Here is a 22,629-nt window from a genome sequence, read left to right as displayed (position 1 = left end):
TCTACCCGGACTTCGTGCTCGCCAAGCAGTCCTCCAGCTTCAACAAGTCCTCCGAGCGCCTCGAGTACGAGCTGTCGCAGAGCAACATCTACTCCGCCGCGTCCACGCGCTCCTCGCGCTCCGGCGCCTCGCTCGCGCTGGACGAGCTGGACGAGGCGCCGCCGCCGCTGCCGCGCCGCGCGCCGTGGCGCCGCAGCGCCAGCTGCCGCAACCTGCGCGACTTCAGCTTCGACGACGCCGGCCGCGCCAAGCGCCGCCCCGCCGCGCGCTCCGTGCACGCCGACCTGGACGCCTACTGGCCGCGCCGCGTCGACTCGCCCGTCACGCGCTACGACGACGCGCGCACGCTGGCCTTCGTGCTGGGCGCGAGCGGATCGCTGGACACGCAGCGCGAGCTCATCGGCCGCGCCTACTCATCCAGCTTCCCCGGCGCCACCAGCGAGCCGCGCCTCGACTTGCCCGGCTTCGTGCGCAGCGGCTCGCAGGACGACATCTCGCACGACAGCTACGAGCTCATCGAGCGCTCGGACGACGAGTCGGAGCGGCGCCGCTACGCGCGCGTGCGCCCACGCTCGCCGCCCGCGCGCACGCGCTCCTGCTCGCTCGACTCTGGCAATGACCTGGCCTCGGACGACGACCAGTCCCTCTCTCATCTCTCCGAGGCCGAGGACCGGGAGGCGAATCTCAATATTTCTGGCCTTAAATATAAAAGCGACAACGATTTACCGTTGGATCCTTTCCTCATCGACGATCCGAGGATTCTCCCGCGAGAGAAACTGTCGGTTCGCTCCGATGGGAATTTCTATAAGGAGATCAAACGCACTCTCGGTTCTCGAACCTCCAGTCAGGAATCTAAAAGCGACATTTACGATTCCAAACTGTCGAAGAGTAGTGCCGAATCTAGCAAAAAGTCCCGAGACAGCGTGTACCATACCGACAGCAAAAAATCTCGTGAGACTCTCAAAAGTAAAAGTTCCGATAGGTCGGGTTCTAGAACATCTAGTCAGGATTCTAAATCTGATTATTACGATTGTAAAAAGAATTTGTATGAGCCTGAAGACTTGCACATTAGGCGTCGTAGTAGTATTCAGAGCGCTTACATTGACCCCTTCGAGCCGATATCCCCTTCGTCCAGTCAAGATTCTGAGAAAGATTTTTACGACACTCAATCGACCTTCATAGGTATGGAAAAGCCAGAATACAGGGAAAAAACCCTTTTCGACAAATCTCATGAGGACCTTATTGCGAATTTGGCTACCTCGCCCAATTATTATCACATTCCCACGCCATACTCTACATTTCCGAGTAATAACAAGCATAAAGAATCTACTGCTTTGCATTCTTCGAGCTTACAAAATGTAGAATTAGATCAATATGCTCAATATTCTGACTCGAGTCCAGTGAAGAAATCCGACGAATTGTCAACTGAAGACGAAGACATGATTCCGCGCACAACACATATATGGCCCGAGAAAATTGCTGGTTTAGATACTGAAATCGATAATAACAGGGCGGTTAAAATGCACAACTACCAACGGCGTCGATCATCTGAAACTGTATTTAGTTTCGACAAAGATAAAATTGAATCACTAACGCGATCAACTAGTAAAGAAAATCCGCCTTCGCTACTTGTTAAAGAATCTTCTAACGAATCCGATGTTAATGTTCGAATATTGCCAGCAATGGACAGTATAGAGTATGCCAAAAACAGGGCTAAAGCAGCCGCTATTCAATCGGGTAGTTCCTCGATTCTTCAGTCCGACTTTGATAAATCTATGCGAGGAAAAGTTCACACGCATATTATTAGGAAGGAAAATTTAAAAGAGGAGCTTATGGCTAAAACACATTTTGACGAGTACAATCCTAAACTTATACTCGATACCAGTTCTAGTAGTCGCCTTGCTGATGCTGCAGTACCATATATTCATCCAACAGTAGAAAGAACAAAAAGTGATCCCAATAGTTTGGCTAATAGGCCACGATTTAGTAGTGTAAACTCGAGGAGACATGTGCTTATGCATCAAAAATCTATCGATTTAACACCAGCAGAATCTAGTGATGAAGATTACATTTTCCGGCAAATTCCTAGTGCTCCCCCCATCGCAACTAAGCGATCCCACTTTGAATTGCCAGCTAGACATACTGATATTGTAAGACCACTATTTGACTTACCACAAAATTATTTCAAAGATTTTGATGACTTTAAAGCTGGCTTTAATGACAATAAAAAATCTGTTGAAGATAGTTATGACATTCCTTATGTTTTGCACAAAAGACACATAATGAATGGCACTGCTCCTTCGCCTCTTGGGGACAAGAGACAGCCACCGGATATCATAACATTGCAACCGCAAAACGGTCGCCATGTTGTTAACACTCACTCGAGATGTAAATATCACGATTATCCTAAATCTCCTCGGTCACCTAAATCTCCTAAGTCTCCAAAGTCACCTAAATCGCCCAAGTCACCCAAATCTCCCAAATCTCCAAAGTCACCTAAGTCTCCAAAATCGCCAAGAAATAGTATTCAGACCTCAGATCATATTTCAAAGTTTTTGGAAGTTGAAAATCGTGACTTTCTATTTACGCAAAATATTGATTTATCAAAAATTGATCCTGTTACTTTAGAAGTGAATAAAAGCGGACAATTACAACATTTACCAAGTCCAAAAAGAGATATTACAAAAACTTTAGATTCTGCATTGCTGGAGACCCTAAACTCTAAATTAAGTCAAATAGAAAGCGATTCGGCTACGAGTTCAAAAACGGATAGTATGAGACAAGAGTCACAATATGCACATGATATTAAATTTGCTATAAACGGACGAAATGTTCAACAACCACCTATATGTAAAGATCCAAAGCCTCTTACAGCCGCTGAAAAACTACGCGCGGATATTAAGTCAAAATCAGAGAAGTTGCCATCTAAAAGAATGCCTAAAGCTCGCGGTACTGGTAAAAAAGGAGTAGGTGGTAAAGTTAAAAATAAAAGTAACAATAAAATAAGAATAACGTCGTTTTCATCTGATGATGAAAGTGTAGATTCTGATGACGTTTTTGGTACTACAGAGGCTGCACCAAAATTAGAGTTTTCTCCACCACAGTCTCGAAAAGATTTGGAACCTATACTTCAACATGAATATGATAAAATCACATCTGGTGCTTGGCATAGAGGACAAACTATGAGCTCAACAGAAATAGAAGGATCGCCGCCACAATGCAGAAAATTAGCTGAACTGGAAGCAAAATATAACCCACAGGTCTTAGACAGCGTCACTGGTAATGCCACCGAATTGAGGCGGATTTCTGAACGATCTATTTCTATTCCAAGTTCGGAGGATGACATTATTCCTAAAGCGCCAGAAATAAAACAAGTCGGCAAAGAAAGTTCTACTTGGGAATACAATGAAAATATTCCGTCTCCTATACTAGAAAGTACGGAATTTCTAAAATCAGACGATGAGCAACTTATCGATTTAGAAATTCAAAAAGTGACAGGAAACTGTACTATATCGGAAGAGAAAAGTGAAGTTGATAAGAGAGATTCAAGTAAGCTTGAAATAAAGAAGAGTTTACGTGATGAATTAATTTCACCGATGCTTCGAAAAGCTGGTGGAACTCCGATTCTTTTTGCTCATGCCAGACTGAATCTCTCTGAAGGTTCGGTATTTTCTCTCCAACGTCAAAAAGCTCAAGAGTCTCCTACATCTAGCCGTAGAGCTAAAAGTTTGGACACACCCGTAATTCAGTTGCATAGATTGCCACCAATGAATGCTTTTTCGTCGAAAGATGATACTGTCGAGGATAATGAGGAAGAAATTATTTTAGAGGAGAAGTCATTGATAGATGATAAGTTACAGAAAACTGGTATTCCTAAGAAAGATGTTATTGATAAAATTGATGAAGTGGAAGAAGAGCATGCCGCAGAATCGTCATCTGTTCCACCAAATTCGGTTCAGATTGATAGTGAAGAAATGAAACTTTTAGAGGATTTAGTTGAGCAACGAAGGCCTCGTTCATTTAAGCGGCAGTATGATATTACTAAAATATTATCGAAAGCAAAATCACCGTCCAGATCGCCAATGAACAGGTCGCCTTTATCTCGCTCTCCATTATCAAAATCACCCTCACGATCACCGACTTCTTCCTTGAATTCACCAAGGGGGAGTATCCGTAAATTATCAGACTTGAGTGAAGATCAAATAGTACCTGATATTGAAAGAATTAAACGAAAAGATAAGAAAAAATTGACTCTAAAACCAAAACCTGATGAAAAGAAAACTAGTAAGTTAAGTAAGGCTGGCTCCCTGGATACAAATGCTACAAAAGTGAAAGCTCTTCAAACTCAAAAGTCATTGCCATCTACACTTAAAGAACGTCCCGATTTCTTGACAGTGCCACCCTTAGATATGGTGAGAGCTAAAAGCCAAGAATTAGATCAAGCAGTGAAAAAGGTTTCTAAAGAAAAATCGAAATCGTTGGAAAAAATGGAAGTTAAGAGGGGAGGCAGTAAGGAGAGAACTAAATCTCAAGAAGATAGTGATACAGAAATCGCGAAACGTAAAGAAAAACAACAAATGCTCTTTGAAGCAGCATTAAAACAGACGAAGACATTGATAAGTCCAGTAAAAGATACGCTGCCACCATTCCCACCACCTGAAGATAAAATTTTGGTAAAGACAGAGGGTGACAAAATAATCATTGAAACGAAAATTAACAGTAAGGCTGAAGATCATGTATTTATAGCAAAATCGCCGAAAAAACTTGATAATAAACTTGCAGGGAAAATAAGCAGAAGCTTTGAAGATCAAAAGACGACAAAAACTAATAATAAAATTAATAAAAGTATGGATGATAAGTCGAGTCAGTCGTTGGAAGATAAGTTTGACGATTTGGCGAGTTTGCAAAAATCTCCTAAAACTTTATCAAAAAAGCAAGAAATTAAGCAACAAATTGAAGGTAAAGTAGTTTACCAAAAAGTGCATCCTAGTCTAAAATCAAAAAGTTTGGATAGAAAAGTGGATCCATACATGGAAGCAAAAGTGAAGTCCAAAAGTCTGGATAGAAATTATGTAACACCTGCGTCTATTGTAGAACCCACTACTGATAAACATTTTAAGCTAGAAGTTGTTACAGTTGACGTTCACCCAATTGTAAAAGAAGAAATAGATACTGTTGTTCAAGAACATGAAGCAAAGGAAGTGTCGCCTACTAATAGTTATAAAGAAAAAACTGAAGACGATTCTTCTATTGAGTGGATAACTAGTTCTCAACATACTGTCATAGAAAATGATACTCAAACAGTAATTATGGAACGAAGAAAAATTGAAATATATAATAAACAAAGACAGTCAGAGCTTCATGAAAGCAAGAGTAATCAAGATATACAAAAGTTATTGGAAGAAAAGAAGCCAGAAGTAACACGTCTGATGAGCGAAGAAGAATCAATCACTGAAGTCAGTGAATTAAAAATGTCAGATGACAGCAATATGTTGGGTATTTCGTTGCCTTATATAGATGCTGACAGTTCATCAGATCAAGATCAAACTTCTAAAAAAGAAAAATTGACTAAATTGCATCTGGGTAGAAGTGACGATACATCAGGGATGACTGAGCACTGTGATGAGCTCACAGCTGATACAGATCTGCCGCTTTCAGATACGCCTAAAAGTCAAAAAGCTATAGAAGCGCAAAGTACATTTGAAGAGTCTTCAGCAAGTTTAGCTGAATTCTTGAAACATGAATCTATGTCTCAGTTATTACTTGAAAGTGAATCGGAAGGTGAATTAAAACTTAAAGATTTATCCAAACCGGGAGATTTGGGACTAAAGTTTATAAATAAAAATAGAATTATTGTAACTCCTCCACAAGAAAACAGCCCCACTATAGAGAATCTTCCATTTGTTGATTCTAGTACTTCAAAATCAACACATAAATCTGAATCTGGCGATCACAATGGTAGTTCTGGCAGCCCAAATGATATATCACCCACGGATCAGAAGCATGAACAAAAAACACTTTTGCCGACTAAATCAAGACGCACAGAACTGCTTAAGTTAAGTGCAGAACGTTCCCGAAGTTCGGAGTCTACTTCTTGGACAAGCATAGAAAAAGATATAAGTCCTTCAAGTGCTAACATTAAAGGAAGCTCGATCGATGATGAATCAAGTGTGAGTTGTTCTATTGCGAGACCTTTAGGTATATCTCAAGATATTGAGAAACTTAATAAAAAAGATAGAGAATGTCTCGAAGAACTGAAACAAGCTATGGAATATGGTGAAGAACATTTACTGTCTCAGCATACGCTATCAAGCGAACATTCGAAATCGAACTCTAAATCCCCGTCCCCCATTCCTGAAATAGGCCGTATTGAGAGTCCGAGAAGTCCTTCAAAGTTCAGTGCTAGAAAATCTCCCACTCCAACATTGGAAAAACAAGGGCAGGTAGATTCATTAAAAGCGCCATCTGATTCAGATTCCAGTTCTGAAAGTATTCATAAGACTGTAGAACAACTTTCAAAGCCAAATCAAAGAAAAAGTGGCTTAGACAAAATAGGAAAATGTGTGGTTGAGGAATCGGAGTCTAGTCACTCAGCCGCATCTAAAGCGTCTGATATTAAAAAAGAATTACAAAAAACCGTAAAGAAAACTAAAATTGCTATTACAATATCTCAGGAAGACCAAAATATGACAGTTGATTTTGACGATGATGGTAACGTTATAACTTCGTCTTTTGAACGGGAGCTAATGAAGAAAAGAGCTTTAAAAGACACTGACCAAAAAAGTTCTTCAAAGTCAAGTATGGATACTACAACAACAACATCGAAAGGATCTCTTAGCGTTGATGACTCATCCTCTAGACGAAAAGTGCGGCTTGATGAACAAAAAAGTTCATCAAAATCAAGCATGGATTCAAGAGGATCTCTTAGCGTAGAATCAAGAGGTTCTTTCGAGACAACAGAGTCTACGTCAGGATCTTTAGGCGAAGCTTATCGTCGTGGGGAAGAGTTGAAGCCAACTTGGCGACCATTTTTTGGGGCTTCTGGTAGTGAAAATAGTACTAGTATTGAAGAGGCTTGGATTCCTCAGGATCATGAAGGTTATGAAAGTTTAACTGTGAACAAAGATGTTTTTGAATATAATAATCAAAGAATGTTAGATGATTTTCACTCATTTTCCAAAAATCCGCCACTGTCCGCGAACACTTCGAAAGATTCTACTGAAGCTGATTTTACTGACGATTTGAACGATTTTCCCGTTAATTTCCTGTATCCCGCTACGTCGTCTACATCAGCGCCTGATGTCGTTATTGGCTATGGACAAAACTTTGGGCGCACTTTATCTCGAATTTCAGAGCGCAGCACGGCCTCAGAAAAAACTAGCGCAGATGAGGATTCCACTAAAGCGTGCTCACGGTCCGAGAGCATAAACGAGGAATCTTTGAATTCTAGTGATCACCAAGCAAGCCTCAGTTCAGATCCTCCGAGTAATGCTAATATTGCGTATATATCTGATACAGACCGAAGGACATCAGCAGAAATGCCTGATATTCCTATCGATCAAACTAAGATCAGCGAAATGTATTCTGAATCTAAAAAAGAATTAGATAAACTAAATAGCAAGAAAGGTCAAGATGCTGCTGAATCTAAGAAACGTGAAGGAAGCAACCTTTTGGCTCCTTTGAAACAATCGTCGGCAAGTGAAAGTCAAGATTCCGAAGATTGGCCATTACCAGAATTACCACCAGCGGTTACGCCAAAAACAGCAATGTCTGAATTGGCAAGGCAGAAATCCAGTGAGTACGATGAACTAAGCTCTTTTGTTTCTGGAACTTTGGATACGCCCATTGTTGAAAAAGTTCATATTTATTACATGAGCAACGAACCAGAACAAGCAATGAAAGTTACAATTCGATCAGAGAGCTCTAAGGGTCAAGTAGGATCAGATGATGACAGTGATACTTTAAATAACGATGAAGATTTGGAGCGAGATATTCAAGAATCTAAATCGGAGAAATCCACAGAACAAACTTCAGGAGATTTACAGACCAAGTCCAAACCAATCCCTTATGATAAATCTGGCTACATGGTTGAACCGTTAGAGAAAAATGACGAATTTACATGTCTTAACAAAGGTGTAGTTCCTAACTATGACAAATCATGTTTAAGTGGTACGATTAGCAAAGCTTCATGTCTAATGGGTGATATGGGTACATGTTGCACACGATCTGAAAGTAAATCATTTGCTGCAAAGAGTAATATAGAAGAAAAAGTTATAATAAGTCAGCCTCAAAAGTCACCAACAAACCATAGTCCAATATATGATGAAGATCATTTATATACTGACGATGTGTTTGGTGCTGGTGACAGTAAGTCACTTTCACCTGACTTTGATAAAAGTCTGTCAAAAATAGGTACTCATAAATTTTCATTTGGCTCTAATAATTCTGACACATCGATTGATGATATGCTTTCGCAAACAAATGTGGAAGACACTGTTCGAGCAGTGGCTAAACTTAGCGTTGGAAGTTCGGGAGCTTGTAAAAGGTGTAGCCATAGTAGTCATTCAGAGGAAGAAACCAGTTCCTTTGGCACGGATTTAGACGGTACTGTTAAAATAGGCTTGCCACAAAAGAAATGCACCCACAGTTCTCATTCGGAAGATACTTCGATTTGTTTAAGTATTTCAGAATGGTCTACAGGTACAAATACAGTGCGGCAATATGCTAATCTCTCTGCCTCAGAAAGTATATCAGCCGTATCAATTCCAAAAAGTGAAAAATCTGAAAAGACTGCTGCAAAAAAATATTCTGCTTCGCTAACGAGTAAAAAATCAGAACCGATACCAAAAATGAGTTCCCAAGCAGAAGCAAGTTCAAAAAGTAGCAGTCTTGATAAAAGTTCTGAGAATATTAAATACGACAAGTTGTGTAGTTCAGATACAACGGGTTCTAGAAAAGGTGTTGATAGTAGTTCAGGGACAAAAAGTGATAGCACTCTTACGTTAGCTCAGTCTATATCCGACTGGTCAGCTAGCACAAGTCACACTCTTATTGCTACGGCGCGTGAAGATCAACAAGAGCACGATGACACTAAATCTGACAGAACTATTGTAATGGAGCCTTCTCTCATAGAAGAGAAAGAGGATGCTGATTTGAATACTGGAACCGTTTTAACATGTTCCAAGGAAGCCAATGACTCCAATGAACCTGTTCTGAGACTAACAGCTTCATATACTGGAAAGACTGATAAATCTTCTTCAATAAGCTACAGTGACAAATCAGATAAATCGAGTTCCAGTTCACTAAGTAGTTTACAAAAACATACTAACGGAGTTCTCAGATTCGATCAAAGGCTGAAAGGATTTCCTGCATCGCATGATTTATCACAGGATCGGTATTCTAAAGTGCCGCCTAAAAGTTACAGCTGCGAAGAAGAATCGCACAAATATGTGCGACCCACATTACGATGTCAGAGTGAAGACAGTGGCTATGATAAAACGTACTTATTCGGTCCACAACCTGAAATAGATATTGATATACCATCTCAATTGTATAGTCAAGAAGAAAAGCATAGTGAAAGATACCAAAGTCAAGAATTTTCTAACCTTATTCGAGAGGAATCTAGTAGTCAATTTGTTAGATCTGATTACAAACCTCTAGCAAAGCACGCTAGTTATGATGATAAAACACTATCTAAGAATCAGATCAAGGAGTATAAAACATCTCAACAGTACCGTAGTAAACCGAAGAGCTGGTCTTTCCATGAACATTATTTGTCTTCATCTGATTTACCGGTTATTACTGTCCCGGAATTACCTAGAGATTCTATTCACAGAGACCTACAGGAGAAAAGATCCCAAGACAGATCGGGAAAAACACCTCTTTCTAGATGCTCTCCTTATTACTCAAGTAGTCTAAGCTCTGAATCTCCACCGATACAGCCTCTCAAAGCGCCAGTCAAAAAGTCGCTGCTGGTGAGAAATATTTCGCTTAAAAGCCCACCAAGCGGGAATGATACTGACAGTTCTTTGGATGTATGTAGGGATCCTCGCGAAAGGATGAGAACGTTTAGACGTAAGAAGCAAGTGACAAATACTCGTAAAAAACAAGAAAAAATACAGGATGTGTTAGAAGAAGATTCAACTAAAAGTCAGTGTTCCTCTGAGAGTGATAAATTTAAAGCGGCCAAGTATCTGGCAGTCGATGACTCCGTGCGACGAATCGAGAGTTCCGAATGTTCCGATAGTTACATTCCCGAAGTAGAGTCGGGCTCGTCGGAAATGTCTAAAGCAGATTCTAAAAACGGTGACATTCAAGAGCCAGTCAGCTATTCAGAGGACGATGAACAAGTGGGCTATGCCAAGTATAAAAGCGCTTCGTATGAGGCACAAAAATTTCCTGTCAATATTAATCCAGTGCAATTTCAAGGTTTTGGCTCTTCTGCTGATGAGGATGAAATGGGTTTTCCTCGATTCGACAGGCTAGGACGATTGAGACATCCTTATCTTGATTCCCAGGAACCACCTTTTGTCCCCGAAGGTAGTCCTCCGAGGACATCGTACTCTAACAGAAGTAGCCGTCAATCATCTTTGAAAAGAGTGAAGTCGACTACTTCATACCGTTCATCTGACGATAAATCTTTAGGCGAGACCTCGGGCCAACATCAACCTAGAGCGATATTTTATGATGAGACTAGTGATAAAGAAGACTCTGATGACTATGCATACCCGATCGATACGATAAAAAGAGCTCCTAAATTAAGCAAGTCCGGTAGTTACCTATTCGACCGCGGCGAGTCGCTCGCCTATTCCGATACAGAACTACCACAAGATAAGGATGAATATGAGGAATATAGAGGCAGCCCTTATCCGGAACATTACGAGGAAGGTGATATGTTCCGAACACAGGAGTTTTTCCCTCAATATGAACATAACATCCAACGAATGGATGAGAACGACGAGCGGTTCGCTAGAGATCTCGACCAGCGCTTCAGCCTAAATAACGTCGAACGTTTTTATTCTAGTCACTATGTCGATTCGCAAGCTTCGAGCGACAGTCCCGAGCAAAAGTTCGACGTTTCTACCCTTCCTCCGCCTCTGTGCTCAGATGACGAGAATGAATAGCTGCATTTTTAAAACTTAGACCAAAGTCATCGTAGACTAAGGCCCAATTTCACCAAGCATTTAACTCCCGTTTAGTTAAACTTTGTAAAACTGCCTCTTTTTGGCAGATAACTTACATTATTTTCAAAAAGGCTCGTACAAATAATATTTAACTAAACCATGGTTAATTGCTTGGTAAACTTAGGCGTTAACCTGATGTTAGATAAATTGTTAATTACTCGGTGCGCGAGCGTGTTCCTTTTACGAGCGTTTCGAAATTTTGATTCTAATTCGCAATTAATTGTTAAAATCGTATTGGATATTATTAGGAGTCCTAATAAATTTAATATTTACATTCTCACTTTGAATAAAATTAGGAAAATATATAGTGCCAATTCCCGATGTGAGTACTCGACTATCGTGTAATTTAAAGCGAAATTATACCTTGTCCTAGCTTGTAAAGTAACTAGTATGTAGTTGTATGTGTACTGATCATTACGATATACACTTGAATCTAGACGATACATCCTGACCAGAAAAATAAAACACCTCGCCATACATCGGAAAACCCGTAGAACTAATTTATACAAGACCATATACTTAGTGGCTATGGACTATGGCGCCTCATAGGGCCAGAGCAAGTCTTTTATATTTCTGGTCAGGCTACTAAACAATTATGTCATTCTCGTTTCAATTTTTTTTGAAGTTTGATGTTTGAAATGGCAGTCGAAAGTTTTCTCAGTATTATCTTTACTCCTTTAATATTTATTTAGTGCCAAGTTATTATAGTCCTGCTCCGCCTTTGTTGAGAAATAATTAATTATTTAAGTAGATGCGATTTGGTTGTTAGAAATCTTAACGTTCCATTATGTATTATAACGGCTGTGAATTCCTATGTACGTTTGGATCCAAGATCTTAATTTTACTTAAGTTTAGTGTTACTGCTCAACTCTGTTACCGTATCGTTGAGGGATCCTTCACATTATAAGAAATTACTTTTCTACAGAGCAAGTACTTCCAGTTTGAGACTTTTACGATATAAGTACGAAGTCTGATCTATGCAAATATTTAAGCAACGCGCCAGTTTTTGCAGCTTCAGACCAAGCATGAGGCAAACTGAGGCTGGATACGTTTACGTGTCCATCTCCACTCCACGCTTCATACTGGAATTTCTTTAAGTGCGAAAAATCCGACATTTACCTCGTGGCGCGGTGTGCGTCGAGTTGAGACAGCGTCTCCCCTAAACTATCCTAATGGATCATCATGATAGACGTCCACCGCTGGACATAGGTCTCTTGTAGGGACTTCCACACGCCACGGTCTTGCGCCGCCTGGATCCAGCGGCTCCCTGCGACTCGTCTGATGTCGTCCATCCACCTAGTGGGGGGTCTTCCAACGCTGCGTCTTCCGGTGCGAGGTCGCCATTCCAGCACCTTGCGACCCCAACGTCTATCGGTTGTACGTATCCTAATGGATATGAAGCTATAAATCGTTTCGGTCCGTTATGACCACATCCCAATATGACTTATTCCCGATGCAACCACTATGAGTCATGTTTGACAAGTAGTTTCTCTAATGTAAAGGAGCCCTAATAACTTAAGGCAATGTTACTCACTCCATCTTAAACTAATCTTAAATTTATTATCACCACATCACAGAATAAGACTAACAAAGTAACCATTGTCTGCAATCGTGCCAAATCTGCTCAATTTTTTCCACACTTTATTGTAGATAATGATTTTTATTAAAATTTTTGAACAATGAATTATTATATTACGGTAAGGAAGAGTTAGGATGACTGCTGTTCGACCACTATCTTTTTAAAGCTTATTTTGTGCATTTTTATGAGACGCAGATAATATAGCTTATACACGTTTTCACTATAATCTCAGCATGGGAAAAGCATTAAAAAAAACAAATAGACAATTCACTACAAACATTTACTTTATGAAATACGTTGTTACAAACTGCTGATACTTTTTTTTTTATTTATTTATTTTGTAGCAAAAACTTATAAACAAGCATAAGCAACAAAAATATTCTTCATGCTTTTTCAGCTTTAGTTTAGTTTGCGAAGTACATATATAATATGTAGTTGTTCAATTTACTGATATCCTATATACCTTCCATATAAATTATCAGCTTTATGTAAACTCCTGTGACGATATTGGTGCCTCTTTGGTAATGTTCAAGTTACTTTGTAACTAAAAACATTTTCAAATAAAAGAAGTGGTTAAACTACCAGTCGTCTCGGTTAAATTATCGAAATTATTGATTACATTAATTCGTCTATGTGTATGTATGAATAAAATAGATCTAATTATTAAGCATCGAAATGTAGACATGACTAGAATAATGTATAAACAATGAACATGTTCTTAGTAATTATAATTTATCTGTGGTATAAATGCAAATTTTTATGTTTAAATTCTTGTATGATATGAATGGTTTAGAGCTTTTTATTAATATTTTCTATTAATACCATATTTTCTTCCTTCACTCATTTTTAAGGACTGAATTAAAGTTAAATTACCAAGTAGACTTAACTAACCTGCATTATTTTAGTGATAAATCTGATAATGGTGCTAATTCGGTTGTACTTAAATCATTAATATTTATACTCAATTAGCAAGTTTAAAAAATAAAGATATTCTTTCAGGAAATATTGTGAAAATCACAGACAGATCTGTAGAGCGTACTTTGGCTTTTGCTCAAAGTTAAAACGAGAAATATTTATGTCTCCAGCATAGCTCCGTCTCGTTTTACCTTTAAGTCTGAGCAAAATCAAAATTTGCTTTATACCTAATAATACCTGACCTGATAATAGACGTGATAATTTAGTTTAGATTTAATTTAAAGATTTTTCAGGTACAAACGAATTAGCATAAATAACAATCGAGGGAACTTATTTTACAACACACTCGAAGATATTTAAATAAAACTAATTATAGTGTCATAAAAGTATAAAGCCAAAAAGTGTTGGATTTGTTCAACCCATTCATAATGTCTATAAATTCTTGAAGAAATCTATAAAACATGTTCTTTGTTGTGTATAAATAGGTCATTAATATTATTTGCAAAGAAAACTTAAGTACATTTCGCGGCAGACTATAATGTACATTGGCCTTTAGAATGACATTTCGGCTTTGTAGAGCGTTGTCTCTGTCACTCATACCTATGTGTCGTTTTGTCGGTCTCAACAACTGAGACAAACAAACTGACTAGACTACAAATCTGCTATCTCCTTCCAAAGGTCGATGTACATTACTTTCTGCCGCGTACTCTAACGCAGTGCTTCTATCCAGCAAAACTATATATTTCAAATAGGTGCTAGCAGATTAAAGTAAAAGCATTGATGATTTTCTATTAAAAACTGTGTACCGAAAAGTCTAACAAACCGAGGGACAAAGCAAGTTAATATTGCATTATCCTCCAGTTCCAATCTGTGTTCAAAATTTTTAAGCCGCTAGCTCATCGGGAAGTTAGTTTAAATACGTTTACAAAAGTAGCGAACAGACAAACAAACAAACAGATACAGAGAGTCAAAAAAGCAAGTTAACATTGATTGTCTTCCAGATCAGAGCTAGATTAGCTATTATCTTAGATTCTAATGATGTCACATGGCATAAACGACAAATATTTTTAAATTTTTTAACATAAAAAACATTTTTCCGCAGAAATTATTATTTTATTATACTCTTATTTTTAAGTTGAAAAATTTAAAAAAATCGTTTACGGATTGTGACGTCATTATTCACCTTCCGTTCAGCGTGTTGTTCATGTTAAAAATAAATAAAAACCATGATTAAAAAAAAATTAATAATGATTACTAGCCCCATAAACTACCGCTATACAAGAAATCACATCATTACTACACTCCAAGACCCTATTGGCAGTTTGTTTATCGTCTATCTTTTTACTTTAGTCTGCGTGTGCGGGAAGTATGTTAGTCCCAGCATTTTTATCTAGATAGGAAACGAATATCGAATAAATGTATTATGTTGTACTGAAAAATAGAGAGGAAAATAGAGTGTACTTATCAATTAATGTAAGTAGTTAGAACACCCATACCTAATAGTTACTAGTTATGCCCATGATTCAACTGTCCATATTTATTTATTTTCTATTTGTATTTATGCTGATCGCTGGAACTTCCATTTACTATACTATAGTGTGTACTTCTAGCTCAAACTTACAGTATTTTAAGTTAATTCTAATCCGTAAATACGTGGTAATTTCACTATACAATAATTTTACATCAGCTTTTTATATAAAAAGCTTCTTCCTCTGACATATTTTGCGTTTAGCATGCTATTAATGAGCCCATTAACATACTAACTTTACTCAATTTTTATGTATAAAAAATCAACCAATCATGTGAAAGCGCACGATAAATAGATTGTAATATTAATTATATAGAATAAAATATAATATTGCTAGAGGCTTGTCCGCCTCCACAACCTGAACGCACATTACAGCACAAGCCGAACGCGACGTGATTGAGCGCGCGTAAATTGCAATGATGTCATTACTTTGACGTCACATGCCGGGTGTGGTCGTATGAAAATACGTCTTTTTGTTAATAGAAAAGCTGAAACATACACAGAATAGTTTTATGCAAATAGCGGTGTGAACGGGATTTCTGATAACTTAAATCCACGCGGAACATCTAGTTCTGAATTAACTTTTCATGTTTTTCATTAACAAAAAATTACACAAGTTTTTACATTGGATGGCTGCGTCAACGGCATGGTGATGGCGGTTTACATTGTCGATACATTTGATCTCCCGTGTAGCTTTTGCGGGCCTACCGGGCAGTTTTACTACTGCAAAAAACACGCCTTGGTTGCGACGCGTATAGCGAGGACGCCGCATACTGTGTCTAATGTGCGTTCAGTATTAGTTAGTTAAAACAAGAAAACCGTTTAGTGTAAGTATTTCGAGTTCTCGATTGAGATTCTACAATCAGAATAGACTGTAATATTACTATTTCATTGATATATGTATACTCGGTTATTTTTAAAATATAGGAACGATATTAATGAAACTTTTGAAACCTTCCTAAAGAATTCGTCACTTTTCGGTTTATCACAAAAAATACTACTAACCTTGCATGACTGCGAAGAATTATTTTATTGAGAGAACGCATTTATAAAATAATCTGGATTCCTGATCCTTTGTTTGTTTGAAATCAATGAAATAGAGTTTTTGCAATTGTCATGCAATCCACCTAACCTGATCTACTGCTCATTTTTAACCGACTACCAAAAAGGAGGTGGTTCTCAATTCGGCCCGTTTTTTAAGGTTCCGTACCCAAAGGGCAAAATAAAGCCCTATTAATGTCACGGCTATCTGCTTGTCTGTCCGTCCGTCCGTACGTCATGGATCTCTAGCTCGTAGACAGAATGAGTTACATTACGGACCTGAACTTTGGATATTTGGTGTAGAATGTTGACCCAAAAAATTGAACTTTAAAATTAAGTTGAAGTACGTATTATTTATCACCACTTCATATTATCATCTTACAAATAAAAAAAATTGACAATCAGGATGCGTAAAATTTTACCTATCCATACTAATATTATAAATGCGAAAGTGTGTCTGTCTGTCTGTCTGTCTGTCTGCTAGCTTTTCACGGCTCAACCGATCAACCGATTTTGACAAAACTTGGAACAGAGGTAGTTTGCATCCTGGGGAAGGACATAGGCTACTTTTTATCCCGGAAAATCAAAGAGTTCCCACGGGATTTTCAAAAACCTAAATTCACGCGTACGAAGTCGCGGGTATCAGCTAGTTCTGAATAAATAATTTGAGTTGGAGTTTGAGATTCTTCTTTAAACAATTAATATTGAAAGCCCTATATACCCTAGTAGGGCGAGATGTAACTCACACTTGGCCGGTTTTCATCCACTTTTCCAACGTTCGTGGGGGAATTGCAATACACGTATTGTGTCATTAAGATGTGCACTGTTTAAATCTAATATATCCAAATGACATGGTGGTTTTGATATTGCCGGTATTTTAAAAATAACCCTGTACAATTTTTATTATAGTAATTCGGTATATTGTTTTGAGAATTTCGAATGTTACTTCCTTTTTGAATTTATATGTAATTATTGTAAGTGTAATGATATCCTTGCAATATACTGCCCCTCGGATTGGGGAGAGTTAAACAATAAATAAAATGAACGATCGTCGATGTTTTGTTTTACCTCTTCATACCCTATCCGCGGAAAGAAGTTAATATAGCGCTCACTTTTTATGTAATCCCATACAAATGATAGAGGCAATAATCTGAGTGGGCAAACCATTTTGAGACACCAAAATGTTCAAAAACATTCGAAATTAAATTAGAAAACATAGTTTTGTTTGTGATTGGTTGGCATTTTGAAGCACCAACTAATCACAAACATGTTTTCAAAAAACATTCGAAATTGAATTAGAAAACATAGTTTAATTTGTGATTAGTTGGTGGCTCAAAACGGTTAGCGCCCACTGAGATTTTTGCCTCTATCATTTGTATGGGATTACGTAACAGAATGAGCGCTATACTAATTTTTCCGCGGATAGAGTATAGTTACATATCTAGTTTGATATACATATTTATGCTGCAAGGAATAAAAATGTAAGTTTTACCAAATATATAGATAGCATGGTATGTTGTAAACTTTTTTGTTATCACAGATTGTATTTTTTATATTTTTTTGGCATTTTACGAGTTGTTATAATTTCTTGTTTATATATCATTATTGTAATGTTTTAATCATATTTATTTTTGTTGTGTTCTTATATTTTGATACTTTATTTTCAGGTGTTGGCACTTTTAATTTTTTAATAGTATCATATGTTTTTTTTTTCAGGAGTTTGATTGTTGTTATAAAGTATATAATATTTTCTATGCCTTCCTTTCCTTTCTTCAAAGTTCGAATCATTCGACAGTTGTAATAAAATTATCACCCTTGTCCTAGTACAATATTTTTGTCTGTATTTTCGTTTTTAACCGACTTCCACAAAGGAGGTGGTTCTCAATTCGGCCCGTTTTTTTGATAATTATATATTTATGCTATATGTTATTTTAAGATGTGATCTTTTTGTGCATGTACTTATCTTCTTCTTCTATATGTATAAAAGTAAAAGCTGACTGACTGACTGATCTATCAACTCACAGCTCAAACCACTGAGCTGAAATTTGGCATACAGATAGCGATTATCACAAAGGCATCCTCTAAGGATTTTTTCTTGTAAGCATTGTATTGTATGCATTGTAATCCATACTAATATTATAAATGCGAAACTGTGTCTGTCTGTCTGTCTGTCTGCTAGCTTTCCACGGCCCAACAGTTTAACCGATTTTGATGACATTTAGTACAGAGTTAGCTTACATCCCAGGGAAGGATATAAGTTACTTTTTATCCCGGAAATTCCTGATACCTACTCTATTCTATTTTATGCATTACTTGAACATGTTTTCCTCGTCTACAGAAGAGATATCGCCAGAGGATGAACACACGGTATCATCTGCAAGTCTCTGCATGTCCCCGAATGGGGACACGAGCACGGGATCACCTCTATACGCCTCCACACCGATGGACAAGCGAATCCCGAACGGGTACCACGACCGAATAGAGCGCTTGGACTATAGGAAAGAGGAACATAGTGACGCTGTCAATGGGAATGTGCATGGTGAGTCTACTTATAGTATCATCCCCAAGTCTCTGCATGTCCCCGAATGGGGACACAAGTACGGGACCATCTCTATACGCGTCCACACCGATGGCAAAGCGAATCGTGAAACAAGTACAGAAGCAAATGGAGGGAATAGGAGGGAGGAACATATAGTGAGGAATGTGCATGGTGAATAAAACTAAACCCAGTCTAAACGCTGCGAGAATATATTTTGTCACAGATTTTATAGATTTTCGCCTAAAATACTTCTTGGTGGTCATGTTCATGCTATCACATATTATTGTAATTTGTGACATATGTATTTTACGCCCAAGTGCAAGATATTTTTTGAAAGAATTTTTATTTTTTGCAGTTAAGATAGTGTCGGCGTCAACGAATAACATGGACGTTTTGAGCGGCGGAGAAAGCGATGCCGGTGACACGTTGACCAGGCGGAATAACAATAGGTATGTTATATAATTCGTGTTTCATTTTCAACCCACCACGGACGGACGGCATCAGACGAGTCGCAGGGAGCCGCTGGATTCAGGCGGTGCAAGACCGTGGCAGTCCCTACAAGAAACCTAGTTCCAGCGGTGGACCTCTGTCGCTTGTTGTAGTTGTTGTTGTTATTGATTATGATGATGTCTCATTTTAATTTGTTTCGAGTACCAGGTAACAAAATGTTGACAGGATTTTCCTTCCATTCACAAGTTTACACCATTTCATCTCTATTTTCACCAAATCTGTTATTAGTTATTACTTTAAACGAAAAATTTCTCTTGGTTTGAGATACTGAGAAATTGAGAATACGCGGTCTGCACAGTCGGTGTACAGTTTCCATGTCACTCTCTCTACTACAAATAACTGTAACTAAAGAGCCATTTTGCAACTTCAAATTCAGATAGTCTGCATAAACCCTTAAGAATGTTATCAACGTTGTTTCAGTATAAGTTCAGGCGCAGTGTTATCAGGCGAGACTACGAGCAAGCGGCGCGGCGCGGACATCACGTATTATGTAGCAAAGGAACTGCTTATGACAGAGCGCACCTACAAGCGAGATCTTGAGCTCATCACTGTTGTAAGAACTGACATATTATTTTTCACTTCTCATCCTCGTAAATTTCATCTTCAACGCCAGTGTAAGCGGACTAAAACTACTTTTTATGCATAAGTGTTGTATGCTCTCCTGGTACTTTTCATTCCTGGTACATTCATGTAAACTACAGTTGGTGTCACGCCAAAAGACTCCGACCTTGAACTTGCGTAGTAGGTGATATATCAGTTGACGTGATACCAACTGTAACTTACATTAACAGAAAAGCATAGGAGCATAGGAGGCTAGGCTCAGGCACTACAGAAATTTTCATACAACACTTTTACGCACGAGAGCATAAAAATTTAAGAGCATGAAACTGAAAAACTCATTTTACCGTCGACGTTCACAGACATGGTCTAAACGCGTGGGGTCGATAGGCCGCAGCGCATCGAGCGGCGCGGAGGCGGCGGCCCTGGCGCGCGCCTGTCTCGCCCTGGAGCCCCTCGCTCTACCGGCCGGCGCGCTGCTCGCCAAGCTAGACCGCGCGCTGGCCGCCGCCTCGCCTGCTAGCAACCTGCCTGGCGACACTGAAGGTGGGTGGATTTCTTCAAAGGTTTCACAAGAGATGGGGAATAGCTGGGTGGGAGGATCCACCGCGCTGCGCTGCGGCAGGAGCGCGATCCAAAAGCTCCTTGCCGCGGATCCGTTGTGGATCGGCTGGAACATGCTAGAGCGACGTGGCAGGATCCCAAGTTTCCTAACGCCGAATCGAAGAAGTATGAGCCACGTTCAATACTCGACGAACCTGGATCGTGGATCTTGGATCGCGTATCGCCAATTTAAAATACGTCGTCCGGTGCAGACCCAGCTAATGATGAAGCGGATTTTCTTGCTGATCCCAGAATACCCCAAGCACAATTATTAGTTATACACCGTGTTATAGACCTGAAAATGCTGCAGGGCAATCCTGCATGTGTAACTTCAATAACAGGGCTTGGACACAACGTGTTGTCATTTTGTAAGACGTCACAACATTAACCGCGACACGCAAATAAAACGCAACCTAAGCAAATCGCAACCTAAATATGTACCAACTGTCTTCAACCATCATATTGGAGCAAAATCGAACAACAAAACTTGAGGAGTCATATCTAGACAAAGGGAAGTTGTGTGGGCCGTTAATTAGAAATTTAAGTGTTTTTTTACTTTATAATTATCTATTTTATAATTAGATATCTGCTCCTAGAAAAGATAGCGATTTGGCTGTATCAATATTCACTACCAGTATTTGGGAACTGGGAATATTTTTGGTATTATCGTTGGTCTTGACTTATCGATAGTGTCGAAGCAGATTGAAATCACTCAAAATCCACCTCCATTGTAAATGTTTTTTGGTACAAATAAAAAAAAATTGACGCAAAAAAATAAATTTCCAGAACCGGATCTGGAGTCCCTGCTATCGTTGCCCGCAGGCCCTCTGCTCGCGTATCTAGACAGTGTGCTGACCTCTATCGAGTCCACTATCATGTGCAACGGTAATTGTGTGCGAGTGGACTCGGCCTTGTAGTGTTGTGCTAGTTCTAGGGCACTTGGCTATTCGTTGTTTGTAAATACGTGTGGAAGTTCGAAGGCAACTATTTCTAATGCACTAGATTGGACATGCCGAACAAGACTTTTTTTAAGCGATTTGTAGTCTAAGGCTCAGATCTATAGAGGGCACTTTGACTTTGCTCAGACTTAAGATTGAGTTAAAACGAGACGGATTTATGTGAGTGATATACATCTGTCTCGTGTTAACTCTGTCTTAAGTCTAAGCAAAGTCAGAGTGCGCTCTATAGATCTCACCCTAAAGGTCGGACTGCATTACAGCAGCGCTGCACAGCGCGGCACAGAGCGTCAAAATATTATTTTAAGTCATTTTCTATGGCGCATGTCGCACTAGAGCAGCGCTGCATATCGCGTTGCGACATACATTTTGACGCGAAGCGACGTGCCGCGCAGCGCCGCTGTATTGCGGTTCGACCTTCATAACTTATAGCCACGTTTGGTTTGACAGCTTTGTGGAACACGATTTTGCCATTTTGCATTTTATAATATTATTGACAAAACTCTTGTCTGGTCAAAACTACTTTTAACTGCCAAAAACAGTCAAAAGTAAGGTTGGTCAGAATATGTTTTGACTGAAATTCCGGTCAAAACTTCGCTGGATTAAATAAAGAATTGTATAAATAATGGAAATAAGATTAGGTCGAGTACCAGAACAAAGTCAGTCAGTCAGTCAAAGACCAGAAAAAACTCGTTTTTTGCAGTTAAAAGTAGTTTTGACTGTATAAGAGGTCTGATTCACTCATTAAATATCTCACTCTCACGTAGGTTTCAAACACAATTGTATTTTGTATTTTAAGTGTTGCTCTTTGCTAAAGTATTTAGGATCTTGTTTTTACGATACTTTAGATAAATGTTAATTCGAACCATTATTTCAGATGCGGAGGAACCTGAATATAAGAAAATCGCTGAGTTACTTCAAGATTATTTATCAAATACATTTGATGTAAGTATACATTTTTATCAAGTTTGCAGCAAGAATTAAAATAAAATACAAGATATTGGGGCCGATTCCCTTGTATACAATCTCTAAACTAAAATGACACATCTAAATCTATTGCTGTCCCTGTCATAATGTTGCTTGCGGAAAAGGATAGTACTAGATTTAGACCTGTTAATTTAGTTTAGTTTAGATTATTATAGTAAAATTTTAAAATTGAATTTGTAATGCATGCGTCTGTGTTAGTAGTTACTAAAATGTATATATAATTAATCTTA

At 38.7% G+C, this 22,629-nt stretch overlaps 1 protein-coding gene across 10 annotated transcripts in view; it reads left to right on the top strand.

The window, feature by feature from the left end:
• Positions 1–22,629, top strand: part of Cdep (Chondrocyte-derived ezrin-like domain containing protein) — a 70,369-nt gene that overhangs the window by 35,459 nt on the left and 12,281 nt on the right. For 6 of the 10 annotated variants that reach the window (XM_069509763.1, XM_069509759.1, XM_034968020.2 and 3 more), the window contains 6 exons: positions 18,585–18,785; positions 19,141–19,234; positions 19,716–19,848; positions 20,216–20,399; positions 21,243–21,341; positions 22,290–22,357. In XM_069509763.1, coding sequence (XP_069365864.1) covers positions 18,585–18,785; positions 19,141–19,234; positions 19,716–19,848; positions 20,216–20,399; positions 21,243–21,341; positions 22,290–22,357 — 779 coding nt within the window. Of the gene's footprint in view, positions 1–47; positions 16,192–18,584; positions 18,786–19,140; positions 19,235–19,715; positions 19,849–20,215; positions 20,400–21,242; positions 21,342–22,289; positions 22,358–22,629 lie in introns of those variants that run through there. The other 4 variants (XM_069509766.1, XM_069509765.1, XM_069509764.1 and 1 more) reach the window with 3 other exon arrangements.

The sequence above is a fragment of the Maniola hyperantus genome, chromosome 4 (assembly GCF_902806685.2).
Source record: "Maniola hyperantus chromosome 4, iAphHyp1.2, whole genome shotgun sequence".
Classification (NCBI taxonomy): Eukaryota; Metazoa; Arthropoda; class Insecta; order Lepidoptera; family Nymphalidae; genus Maniola; species Maniola hyperantus.
Note: the sequence above shows the minus strand (reverse complement) of the source record. Positions and strands in the feature narration are given on the sequence as shown.